Source organism: Pundamilia nyererei, unplaced genomic scaffold, assembly GCF_000239375.1.
Source record: "Pundamilia nyererei isolate P.nyererei 1_Seehausen unplaced genomic scaffold, PunNye1.0 scaffold00261, whole genome shotgun sequence".
In the NCBI taxonomy this organism is placed as follows: Eukaryota; Metazoa; Chordata; class Actinopteri; order Cichliformes; family Cichlidae; genus Pundamilia; species Pundamilia nyererei.
The window spans coordinates 676,640-690,165 of NW_005187662.1; the positions used below are offsets into that span (position 1 = coordinate 676,640).

At 39.2% G+C, this 13,526-nt stretch overlaps 2 protein-coding genes across 2 annotated transcripts in view; one reads left to right on the forward strand and one right to left on the reverse strand.

The window, feature by feature from the left end:
- Positions 1–4,846: 4,846 nt before the first annotated feature.
- Positions 4,847–6,294, forward strand: LOC102192661 (ras-related protein Rap-1b-like). The gene has a single exon (XM_005750096.1). The coding sequence runs from the start codon at positions 4,969–4,971 to the stop codon at positions 5,593–5,595; it is 627 nt and encodes a 208-aa protein (XP_005750153.1). The 5' UTR covers positions 4,847–4,968; the 3' UTR covers positions 5,596–6,294.
- Positions 6,295–11,415: 5,121 nt separating this feature from the next.
- Positions 11,416–13,526, reverse strand: part of LOC102192952 (phosphoribosyl pyrophosphate synthase-associated protein 1-like) — an 11,025-nt gene continuing 8,914 nt past the window's right edge. The window contains exon 9 of the mRNA XM_005750097.1: positions 11,416–12,126. Within this exon, the coding sequence (XP_005750154.1) occupies positions 11,968–12,126 (159 nt within the window). The 3' untranslated portion in view covers positions 11,416–11,967. The remainder of the gene's footprint in view (positions 12,127–13,526) is intronic.

Consider the following 13,526-nt stretch of genomic DNA (forward strand, 5'->3'; position numbering starts at 1 on the left):
TGATATAGATGAGAGCTTTTGCCTCATGGTAAACAATAATTGCTCAGTTGCTGAGCAGACCTGCTGCTACGGCGAGATATAATGAGACCGCTCGCCATTTGGTATGTTGCTTCTTCCCCTTCCACCACCGCACCTTTCATAATCCAGGACATGCTGTTCCAGAGTCAAAGGACAGTCAGAGGACCTGTAGCCAAAGTTAAAATCCCAAAAGCCACTGAATGAAAAAGATGGATTAAGAGAATGATGAGGTGGAGGTTGGTGTATGTTTTCTGTTCTTTTTGCTGGAATATGTGAACGGTAAAGACGTGTCTGCAATCTGCTGTAAATAAGGTGATCCAGAAAAATTTAGGAACAAATTAAGACAAGGGAGACTGATCGTGCTGTCCTGGAACAATAAAAAATGAATATGCATCTATGCTCTGAAAAAGCTTTTGATTTTAAAATAATTCAGATATGGTCATATTAGGTAAGTATCCATCAAAAAATGCTCTGTCAGATCACTCCATTGCCCTGGTCATTATGCATGTGTGATGCTCTCTTTTGTTTCAGATGGATGATGGAGCAGTATGTGCGACCAACCCTTTGTGTTACCTGTATGTCAGTGTATGTGTTTGTTTAAAAAAAATAATGACACAGTGCATCAATGTTGAAGCCCTGAAAGAAACTGGTCTGAACAATTGTACAGTTCCTGCACACAAAAACTAAACCATAAAAGCTTTAAAAAAGCTGGACTGCTATTATGATCATCCTGGATATCAATCAACTTCTTCTGCAGAGAGGATCTTATCCCTCAGGTTCCCTCAGGAATTCCAACTCTACAAAAAACTGTGGGTGGTGCCAACAGATCAAATGGTGCCACTCTGCAGGAAATAAAGAACTGATTTACCTGCCCATACTTCATACTTATAGTGGAGACACTCTTAAGTTCACACAGTATTTCAAGGAGGTCTGGAGATCTTGATTGGACCATTGCAGCACCTTGATTGTTTTCTTTTTCAGATATTCTGTTGCAGATTTGTTCCTGTGCTTGGAATCATTGTCCTGTTGCATGAGTCAATTCCAGCCAAGCTTTAGCTGTCAGACCGATGGCCTCACATTTGATTTTAGGAGACTTTGATATACAGAAATCTGAATAGTCAGCTGAGTGACTGCAAGGTGCCCTGTTCCCGTGGGTGCAGAACAAGCCCAAATCATGACCCCTCCACCACCATGCTTAACTCTGGACCTCATACCAACTGTTAAGTACCAATAGGGAATAAGTAGCACAGACACAAAAAAAATTTGCTAACATTTGGCCTTGTGACCTACAGCTACCTTTTACCTTTGGGTATACAGCACTGGAGTTATATGACTTTGGTTTAGTACCACGGATGAATGTACTATGAAGGCACATCTTCTTCAAAGACTGGATGATTTGGTATGAGGTATTTGTGCTGATATGCTGTGTTTAGTTTTTGCAACCTTGTCTGCCCAAAGGACATCGCCATATATCTTTTATTTTGTGTATTTCGTCTGTATAGGATAAGAGCATGCTAATCAGATTATGCCAGTGCCTGACTAGGATTGATGTGGCAAGTCTAAAGCATTCAGATCATTGGCTTCAACCTGAGGATTGCACCCTATATATGGAGACAAGATGACCGCCACCTGCTGAGGATAATTTGCCTCCCTTTCACTCAGCCAGCCATAACGGTGGTTATGTAACTGGAAGTTTGATCTGTGTTTAGAAGGAAGTAAGTAGGGGTGAGCTACTATTTTTTTTCTAGGTGTTCCTTATGTTTTTGTTAGACTAAGGAGGTAAGCTGTTGAAGTTTGGTTTGCTACATTTGCACAGGTTGGCTGAGCTTGTGTTAAATGGTGCAATTTATATATCATTTTGGCCTTAGCTCACCCTGATGTTATCTTACACTCCTCTGTTTGTGAATTCACTGAACAATAAATAAAGTTGTTCTTTTTTCAGCTATATCAACATCTATATCGTTGCTCCCATCTAAATTTATATTGACTCTTACTACGAGCAGTTTTTTGGTACAGGTTCTGGCATGAAGTGCAAACTTTGCAACTGTAAGTACAGACTACGTACAGAGTACGTGCGTATCCAGCAATGGCACTGGACCAGTGTAGTGTGACAAGGAAACATCTTGTGAAACATGACAGTTTGCGTGTTTGACTGATGGGCGTGTCAATATGACACACCCTGCTGAACTAACAGTTAGAAATAAACAGATAGGCATTAGATATATTATGTACCTTATGCAACTATTATATTATACTACTTATGCAACTGAATTAATGCTCCTGATACCTTTCTCAAAAACTGTTTTGGAAGTTAGGGGAACATTGGGTAACATCGCTCTAAACTGTAACCTTCATTTTGCTTTGGACAGTAAAGGCAGACATGCTGGGCAAACCACAGTTACATGTCAAAATAAGGGTTTTTTTCTTCTTCTTCTTCTTTTATAGCTGAATAATATCAGAGTAACCAGTGTACAAAAATCAGAGTTGCTTAACAGAACACCAGATCCTGTGACCATATGAAAGGCCATGTGCTCAAAAAACAAATTGTTCCTTCCACTGTGACAGTCAGTCAACAGAAACCAACGCCTCCAGGCGACCACCAGCTCAATGCTACATCACTGCTGGTGCTGCTACCATTCTCACATCTGTATCTAACATCCGAGAAGCCTGGAGTGGATGTTTAAAAAAGCAAACAAAAGTAAATCATATCTAAAAATGGATCATGCTGAAGAAAAACAGACCAAAATAAAGTTACTGTTCACGGTCAAGACTATAAATCAAAACTACACTAACTTCCCCAGCTGGTTTGAACTCTCGAATTTAGCATTTTATCAGTATTTTGTTTTTTTAAGCTAGAAATGATCAAAGCTGCCAAAACAAAGTTATGCATCCACAGAATGGAAAAGCCCAAAGACCAAAGCTATTTTTGCACCAATACTCACCAATGAAGTGAAAACCTGAGCAGAGAGACATTGCATTCCATCTTTAGAGAAATATGATCAATATGGACATCTAGTCTAAATGTAGCATCCCTAATAAATAAAAGTAAGATCATAAACTGTACTTTAAAAGTATTACAGTTAATATTTATTGCAAAAGAGAAAACGGTGACAGTGTGCTTGTTTTATTTCCTGAATTAGCCAGTATATTACTGGTTATTAACATTCCCCTTTAAGTAGAGTGCAGTATGCATTACAATCATGATGTAAAATCAGTAAACTCAAAAATGACATGAATTGACAATTTATTTAGGATATTTAGAGTGAATTACACAATCCACATATTCTTTTTCAGTCATTCTGTTGTGCATTTGCTGCTGTGCTTGTGATCATTGTCCTGTTTATGTCCTAATTAGAGTCAACCTTTAGCTGTCAGTCATGTGTCCTCACAAGAATCCTTACAATTGAGTTTATGGTCAAAGCTCATTTCATCACACCTCCACTACCGTGCTTCACAGTTGAAATGAAGTGTTTGCACTGATATGCTGCACTTGATTTTCTCCAAATATGCCGCTTTGCATGTACAAACATCTCCAGTTTCCTCTCATGTTTCCCAAAGAAATTTCTCCAGAAGTCTTGCAGTTTGTTCAGATACAACTTTACAAGCCTTAGGACTTTTGGCAACGTTTCCAAACAAGCCAAAATTGTTCAATCTTTTTCTAACTTACCTGTCATGAGCTTCGACATTTAAAATGCTAACTGAGGCCTGTAGAGTCTGAGATGTAGCTTTTGGGGTTTTTTACTATTTCTCTGAGCGTTCCACAGTCTGACCTTGTGGTTAATTTGCTGGGACATTCACTTCTGGGAAGATTGTGTTAACAGACAACTGAATGCACTAGACTGGCACACTATGAAAATTATGCCTTTATAGAGGTGCTCACGCTTGCTGATTATCAGTTAATGATGTGCACTTCATTATCACCAACTGGCTGCTAGTTAATTCTTTATACTGCTTCTTATGGGAGCAGTAAGGTTGTACTGAATGCCACAGAATCCTGTGACTACTTTCTTTTTCTTATACCAGTAAATTTAAATTACAATACTTCAGTGAGGACAAATAAAGTCAAACAGTGTTTATTTACAGTGATTAAAATTTTTCATCATTGCTCTGTTCTGAGATCTGTGAAGAAGATAAAAGACCATCAGTACCGAACAAAGCAGAGATCAGGTACAATAGATGTGAATAAGTCAGTCACAATATTAGAAGGACAAAAATGGGTAGCAAAGCAGCTTGCATGTGCACAGCAACTTTTAGCAGGCTAAAACAATTTAAACATTATGCTCCATATGAGACTTGCCTATTAGACATAGAAAGCTGATCTGTCAGAACTGTGGCTGATATCGACTTTGTAGTTGCCTAAATGAACTCTAGAAGGCAGACCAAAAGCCTTAAATATTTTTTCTGATTCTGGTGCTACAACAACTGAGTATTAAGTCTTTTATGTTAGAAGAAAAATTCCACTTGAGTGTGAACAATTTATAGTATAAACTCTTTTACAACAAACTTTTAGCAAAAGATGAAAATGATTAACCTCCTTGCTGCAAAGGGAAGTATTATTTTTCAGATAAACAGATGTGTTGAGATATTTGATGTTGAGCCAGCAGTCAGGAATGCTTTCTGCACTGCACACAAAACTCTCAGTGAAAGTATCTCAGTATCACCTTTTTTTTCTCTTACTGGACCTGATTTACATGTATCTCTGATTGGCTGGTGCAGGTTCAAGATGGAGACACTGCTCCCTGCTGATTGGCTGGGAGCAGAAGGGGGCAGGCAATGTGTGTAAATAAATGAGCAGTGTAGCCTCACAGGCAGACTCACATGCCAACCACTTCCCTCTTCATCATTGCCATCAAAACACCTTCCAGGCTAAGGATCCACAGCCAAAGAGGAGAAGAATAAAGGGGGGAAAAAAAGGCAAATTCTTCCTGTTACACGAAGAAGCACATCAAGATGTCTATTGAAGTGAAAGAGAAGACAGAGGTGCATCTGGTGTTTTTGGGAGCAGGTGGAGTGGGAAAGACAGCCCTCATCCAACGTTTCCTCAAAGATACCTTTGAGCCAAAGCATCGGCGTACAGTGGAGGAGCTCCACAGGAAAGAATATGAGGTGGGGGGTGTCAAAGTCACTATCAACATCATGGACACCAGTGGCAGCTACTCCTTCCCTGCCATGCGCAGGCTCTCCATCCAGAACAGTGATGCCTTTGCTCTGGTCTACGCTGTGGATGACCCTGACTCTCTGGAGGCAGTCAAGAGTCTGCGGGATGAGATCCTAGATATCAAAGAGGACAAGTACACACCGATTGTGGTGATAGGGAACAAGATTGATCGTAACAATGAGCGACAGGTGTCCAGCGAGGACGTGGAGTCCACTGTGGAGTTGGACTGGAACCACAGCTTCTTGGAGTCTTCAGCCAAAGACAACATCAATGTCCTGGAAGCTTTCAGGGAGCTGCTCCAGCAGGCCAATCTTCCTAGTCGGCTCAGTCCAGCACTGTGCCGGAGGCGGGAAACCTTCCCCAAAGACAGCAACAAACGACCTCCTATGAACAAAACCAACAGCTGCCTCCTCTCATAGCGATATTGAGATGCACAAAGGACAAAGTGAGACTGGGGGGCAGAAAACTGTTGTAAATAGATTTAAAGTTCCTCGTTTGCAAGGGTCAGATTTGGACAGAAGCAAAACAAGAAATCCTGTTATACATCTTAAGCTTCATGTGAGACACTGAGTCAGTAAAATATTTGTCCATCAGTCTTGTAAACACTGCAGTTAGCCCCACAGAGGCACTGACAGCACAGAGATGCTGCAGCGAGGACCGACATGTGATGATGTAAACAAATACGACCTTAAAGACAGTGTGGAATGTGGCTGAGCTCGAAAATACTTACTGTGAATGTTAAAAATGTAAGATATGGTGACAGTGCAGAGCTCATTTTACATACAAATATATGATAATGTTTGATTTGGGGCCTTTATGTTACTGCTGTTAAAAGAAAGTGCAATAACTGTGAAACCATATAAATGCAAAAGTGTTTTTGTGTCTGCATATGTCAGTTTTATGAATCAAGTGAACAACTGAGGACAAATTGAAACTTTTTTTCTTGTGAATGCTTGTGCAACCTGTTCTACAGCTCTTAGAAGATTGTTTGCAAAACCGCTAACATTTAAATACACAGAGCACATTCACTGCTGGTTCTCTCTACTTTGATGTTTATTTATGTGAGTTTGTCTTAAAGAATAGCTGACAGAAGTGCATTGCAAATCTGAGCATAAAGGTTTTTTTTGTTTTTCTTTTCTTATTAATGTGGTATTTTCTATTTATTGTGACACCACAAAGAGCCACAAAGGCGTGTTCGATGTATTTATTCAGTGCTTATTTCAAGTTAAATAAAAGATTTGAATTTAATCCTGTCTATCCCGACTATTTTATCTTGTTTACTGCTGTGACTTTGTTATTTGACAGAGCAGCAGAGCAGACAAACAGGAACGGTATGAAAGTTACTGTAAAACTAGGGGAAGTTTTCACAGTCATAAGTGAAAAGTTATGAATCTAAAAAAAGCAAAAAATTAAAGTCTAACACGTGAAAACAGGTGACCATTAAATAAATAAAACAACTTTATTTTGTATGTCCTTAAAAAGATTCACACTGCACAGACCTCCTATACTGTTTCTCTTATAATAAGAATTCAAATCAATTCAACATCAATCCATCAATTTTCTTCTGCTGTCCTGATTCAGGGTCTGGGTCTCTTTATTCCAACCAAACTGGTGGGGTGAGACTGTCTAGTCTGTTGGCCCAGTTATCACAGGGCTAATGGTGCAGAGACAGCCACTGCCACTCACATTCACACCTACAGAAACTTTGACCTAACATGCAAATTTTAGTACTGTAGGAGGAAAGCCCAGGCACCCAGACACTAATTCTTGTTGCACACTTCAATGCATTTGTGGCAAAACTTACAGACGAACTATACCTCCCTTCTAGAGAATGGGGCTGGTCTAACCAGATCTCTAAAGGTTTTTTCATTTGTTTTTTTGTTTTTTATAAGACGGAAATGTAAAAAAAACCTGCTGAATCACCCAACTGACATGTCTTACAGTTTGTTCCTAAGACCCTAGAAAAGTTATGTTGGTACTGAGTGGATTAAATCAACTAATAGGATCGCTTGGTTGGTCTTTAACACAATCTCAACGGCACAAGCTCTGTTTTGTGCTGCATTGCCCTCTGGTGGTGCACTTGGTGATGTGTGCATTGTTTGATGACTTCACTTTATTAGGTACACATTGTGAGTACTGGTTTGTACCCCCTTCCGCCTCGAGAACAGCTTCGTGGCGCAGATTCAACAAGGTGCTGGAAACATTCCTCTGAGACATGACAACATCACATAGTTGCTGCAGGTTTCCCATAGGTGATCTATTGGATTGAGCGCTGGTGACTGTGGAGGTCATTTGAATACAGGGAAGTCTAAGGAGCTTGGAAAGAAAAGCATCTGGACTTCTTTGAGTTGCTTGAAGACGTTTCACCTCTCATCCGAGAAGCTTCTTCAGTTCTAAGGGTCAAATGGTGGAGAGTCCCAGATTTAAACCCAGTGGGAGTTTCCTCCCAAAGAGGGACAAAGGACCCCCTGATGATCCTCTACCTAATCACATGAGCCAAGGTGAGAAAGCGGGTGTGGCTCACACCTTGGCTCCTTAGACTACGATGACCTGGATGACTGAGAACCTTCACAGACATGAATACAGGGAAGCTATCGTCATGTGCAAGAACCAGTTTGAGATCATGATAGTTTTATAACAAGGTCTGTTTTCGTGTTGGAAGCATCTGTCAGAAGATGGGCGCACAGTGGTCACAGGTAGGCCGTGGCGTTTCAACTATGCCGAAATATGGCAAGAAACCTTTACACCACCATGAACTGTGCCAAATCTAGCCTTATTTCATAACTGACAGCATGGCACTAGTATGGTCTTCTGCTCCTGTAGCCCATCTGCTTCAAGGTTTGACATGTTGCACGCTCAGTGATGCCCTTATGCACACCTTGTTACTGTTCCCTTCCTATCAGCTCGAGGCAGCTCGAGGCAGTCTGGCCATTTTCCTCTGACGTGTGGCATTAAGGTATTTTGCACCCAGAGAACTGCCGCATGCTGGATATTTGATGTTTCTTGGACCAGTCTTTGTAAAGTCAAGAGATGCTGCACAGGAAAATCTCAGACCAGCCCGTTGAACATAAAAAAACAATTCTTAACCCTGTTCAAACTTCAGCAGGTCATCTTGAGTTAATGCCACGTCACTGTCTGATTAGATATTTGTGTTAATGAGGAGTTGAACAGAGACACCACTGACTATGTCTCCAAAACCTCCTGAAGTGCAAAATAAAATCTAGTTACTAATTTTATTATCTGAAGTAAAATTAGTTACTGAGATTAAATCTGGATGAGTAATGTCTCACATGTTTTGTTTAGCTGGATTTTGTATCTACTGTGTATACTGAAACATGCAACAAAGGCTGATAAAGAGGTTTTCATTCCAACCAAACTGGTGGGGTGAGACTAAAATCTGATCCACTGCTTCAAGAAATTCACATGATGATTTGACTAAAGAGCTTACTCCAGATGGTCCTCTAATTCTCCACTCTTAACAATGGCAGCAATGACAGGACAAAGTTGCCTAATAAAGCATGATAAAGTATCATGCTATTTAATGTTCACTTTTCATGTTCTCTAAAAGAACTTCATACACATTGTTAGCATTTCCTGACTGTTAAAATGCAACACAGGCTTAGAGAAAGAGACCAAAAGGTGCACTTCCTTTTTCCAAAAATGCTCAGATAAGGTACATTGTTTCCTCAGAATGAGACAAGGAAGTGATCTGTAATTATCACATCTTTAGTTCCTCTTAGTGCCTTGTTTAAACTCACAGCTGCCCTCAGCTGCTCCACTGAGATTCACAAACCCATCTTTCTCAGCACATGGACGAAGACCCGGGAGGGGGGACCCCTGCCTTTTAAAACTCAGGTGCGATTTAAACCTCTTTACTTAGGTTGCTGGCAGAGCACAGGGCTCAGCTGTAGATAAGGGTAAAGGAAATGCAAACTACTCAGATAGGATTACTGCTACTATAGCAACAAGTAGAAAAGTCTGATTTGTGAGTATGACCTCTGAAATCCCTACACTGCCTGGCAAAGTGTTTGTCTCTGCTCCTAGACTTGGTCCAAGCTCCTCAGTGCTGTTTATATACCTGAGAAGTTTTGAACAAGTATAGGATCTCTGACGTCCACATCAGGTGTTTTTAAGGAAGCGGTAAGACCTAATGGCAACTGCATACTGGATCTTTATGCTAACATTTGAATCACAGTGCATGTTAAAAGTAACTGAAAGCCTTCTCATAAAGCTGTATTCAATTTTATATTTGTCTCTGCAAGATTGTTTTAGCAGGATTCATTAAATATCCAAACCAAATACATATAAAAACCCAGAAAAGCAAAGAGAAATCTGGTTCTTTGTAGCCAAAAACTACAAATGGAACAAAATGTTAGCTTTTCCTTGCTGAAATAGAACATTTGGACATCAAATGTATCTGTAATCTTTAAATCTCTCTGATTCTGACAGATCAGTTTCTTTTATTACATATTAGTTGAATTCAAAACTAAGGCCCACAAACCAAACCTGGTACTTCTTAAACTTTAATCCAGTCCCCATATCCTGTTTTTCCAATAAATTTTGTTAAGCACCACAACCTATAAAACTAAACAGACATTTGCACCTCTACAGCATCAGTAAACTAGCTGTTATGGAACAAAAAAGAAATTCTGTGACTATTTTGGTTTTCAGAGAATCCAGTTTGATTTCTGAATCCACGTCCTTCTTTGGAAACAGTCCTGGACCACAAAGGCTTCAGAGAGGTTCTGAAGTGAAAGTGATGGAGCTGTAAAGGGTAATGGCTATGCCATATAGTACAAACAGTCTACATAAGGTTCATAGTCAGGCAGTATGTCAAGAACACAGCTAAAGATTGATTTTCTTTTTTTTTTTAGAACTTGTTTAATGGATGTTTAATGTTTAATGGACGCCCCATTGTGTTAACTGATGTCAAATTTGGGCTTGTGACTTTATAAGCTATGTGGTAGCCTTTAAGCAGAAATGTAATATGGATGCAATTATTTAGCTTGAGTGTTATAACATATGTTATAAAGCCAATAAGCGTTTTTTTGTTTTTGATTGATGCAGCACAAATTAGATATGATTTTCATTACATGGTGCAGCCTTTAGAGAAACAGAACAGACTCAAATAATCTAGAATGTATAGATAGATAGTAGTTTAAGGTGCACATGTTTTGCAAAGGGAGTTATTCAAATAACATTTTTTTTCCTTCACAAAAGTGGCAGATGCTGTGGATTTAATTAATTTAATTAATAATAAAATTCCTTATTTGGTAGAGATGAGGCAGAACCAGAGGCAATGTTTTTTTTAATTTCACAAACAGTGACAAACACAGTACAGTCTGACAGAAAGGTGGGGTTGGGATGGGGAGGGGTTCAGGGAAACAGTAAATACAGAGGATTTCTGAAACACGCTGTGGACAGAAATTTGAGCTGACATGGTAATGGCATTTTTACCCAACTCTGTGCACAAGAGTGCCCAACCTTATCAAATAACATCCAGCATCTATAGCAAACCTAAATGATAAGATAAAACGAGCACAGGTGTACAGTACTGCTGTATGGAAGACATTCTCGAAGTATTAGGGTGTGCGCACACAACAGTAAAACACCTTCATAAGCACAAGAGCAAATAATTGTGCATTGGCTTCTAAAGTATATTTCCCTGAGCAAAAGGCTCAAACAGCATAGAAAATAAAGTCATTTTCACTCAACCTTCACTCTGAAGTTTTCTCAGAGGCCATAATCACTTGGAGACTAACATCAGAACTGTGCTGCTGTGTCGCAAATCATCTTAAAAATTAGAAGGCAAAACAAATGCACAAACAGGGGACACCTTACAAAGATGTCAGTATGTTGCAAAACTGTCTATCCAAGTCAAGGCTTCAATATAGGCCATCTAAAGTAGGTAGCACAAATTATCTGTACTTTTAATTACACAGAGAACAATATTCACCTTCATCAAAGGCATTCAACCAAACCATCGCAGTTCCCTGCATCAGTTGGCAATAGTGTGGTGCACACCTCCCTTTAGCTATGTCATATGTAGTGCATTGTCACAATCAGGTAGTAGTTAACGGCATTTCAGTCAATTAATAAAGCGAGAATATGATAAAGGCTCATTTCGCCCACAGCAGCTTGCAGCGGTGGTATGAAGCCATTCGCTCTTAACTTCCTGCTGAGAGTGCAATACAACAAAAGTGAGTGACATTTTAACCTGTGGTGACGACATTCAAAAACATTTTTATTTCCCCAAATATTTCCACAGAAGATGCAAAGAAAAGCTGCATAAAAATGATCATTTGAGAACTACAGTTTGTATACTTGTTCTTACTCATTAGATGAAACATGCCTCGTTCAGTGCAAAGAAATCAGTGCCTGAGCAGCCCTGATCACAAGACCTGGCAAGGTGTTGGTTAGTAAAGCCAACAAATTCTTGCCAGCTCTTCTCCTTTGCAGATTAAGCTCAGTCACTAGATAGGAGGTACTGTTCGAGTATGACAAAATAATACCAATGCAAAGCATCTTTTGTTCAAGTGAAATGAATGAGAGCAGCGAGACGTGCCTTAAAAAACTGAAACAGGTCTTGTTTTTTATAATATCCACGACACGCCCGAAAACGTATCAGTTTTTAACAAGTGAAATATTTTTTAATAACTTCTGGTAAGAAGATAAATAACTTTGGGCAATTTATAGAATCGCTTCAAATGACTTACATTGCTTTTTTTTTTTAACATGTATAACACAGGAAATTATGACTTGCTCTCTATCACTGACAACCTCTGATGCCACTAGTCATCCACAGTGATGTTGCGGAACAAGTAAGCCATGGACTCGCCATTGTGGATCCTGCGGATAGCCTCAGCTAATATCATGCTGACATCCACAGTTTTGATCTTTGGACACTGCAGCTTCTGTACTTCATGGGGAACTGTGTTGGTCACCACAACCTGAGGACCCACAGTAAACACAGACATTTTATGCTATGAATATATTATTTGTAATATTAGTTTGACATATAAGTAACAGAGCTGCTTTAAAATGACTTGAAACGCAAGTATCCAAACATGGGCATGCACTTGAAAAAAAAAAAGAAAAAAAAAAAAGAAGAAAGGGGGGTGTGTGTGTAAGTTTTACTTTAAAAAAGGGACAAGTCGGTAAAGACATAAACTGGATCCAAAACATAATTAAACACTTAAGCAATACTGCCATTGACTCAGGTCTGTTACTTAGATCTCAGTTTTGTGAAAGACAGATGTCCCGAGTTCAAAAAGAGGACAAAATACTTGTACAATGAATAGAAGATCACAGATATAGTGTTTCCTAGTTGGCATCCCTGACTTTTCTTTCTTTCTTCTTCGTGCAATCAATCAGAAAAGTGCAAGAGGCACAGGATCGATATTCTGATTCTGTTGTTTGAATAACTTATTTCTATAATTCTTAATAAATGAGCACTGCAGCAGTTTAGGAAACAGCCCCACACTGAGTTTGCCACCTTCACACTCTGCAAACTTTTAACATAACATTTGTTTGTTTGTTTCCCCAATAGTATTAATATCAAAGTAAAGCAAAAACTTGAATCTTGACTCTGTAGGATAATTTAGTGGCTCTGTTATGCAGACAGAGACATGGCTTGGACCCACTTGTCTCTTTTTCTACCCTGATAAGAATGATTGTTTTTTCATCCATATGATACGAGGAGTAACTGAACAATTTGACAAGTATGAAAATGATGTGAATAAGCAGCTGTGGTTTTCACACTTACCAGACATCGACCCAGATGAACACAATTCAGATTTTGACTAATGTGTTAGACGGCACTGGAATTATTGAAGCTTTTCTGGTAGTACTACAACACTTTGCTACAGGGTGGCTATAGTAGAGTAGCTAGAGCAAGTCATTAGAGGGTTGGTGACTCCAGTCTGCACACCAAAGCATTAATGGGAAAGATACTGAAGCCTGAGATGCATTCATTTGGGTGCAACTGTGTATGAATATTAAATATAAAGTATGAATAAGTGCATGAGGCATGTATGTTTTAAGGGCTTAGGGTAGAAACTAACTACTCGATAGAGTAGTTAGTTTCTAACTACTACCAGTCCTACTACCAGTCCTTTCACCAGTATGTGGATCAAGATTAAAGAGACTAACAGATCAATTAATAATTAATAGATCTCAGATCTCACTTGTTTGTTTTTAATAAGTCATAAATGTAGAATAAACTGCAACTATTGTTTTCTAGATAGTTCAGAGGAAGTGAAAATGAAAACTTCTATTCAGCAGATCATGAAACTCCTTACACAGTACAGGGAAAAAATGCCCACTACGAGGAAGCATCTCGTTTTACACT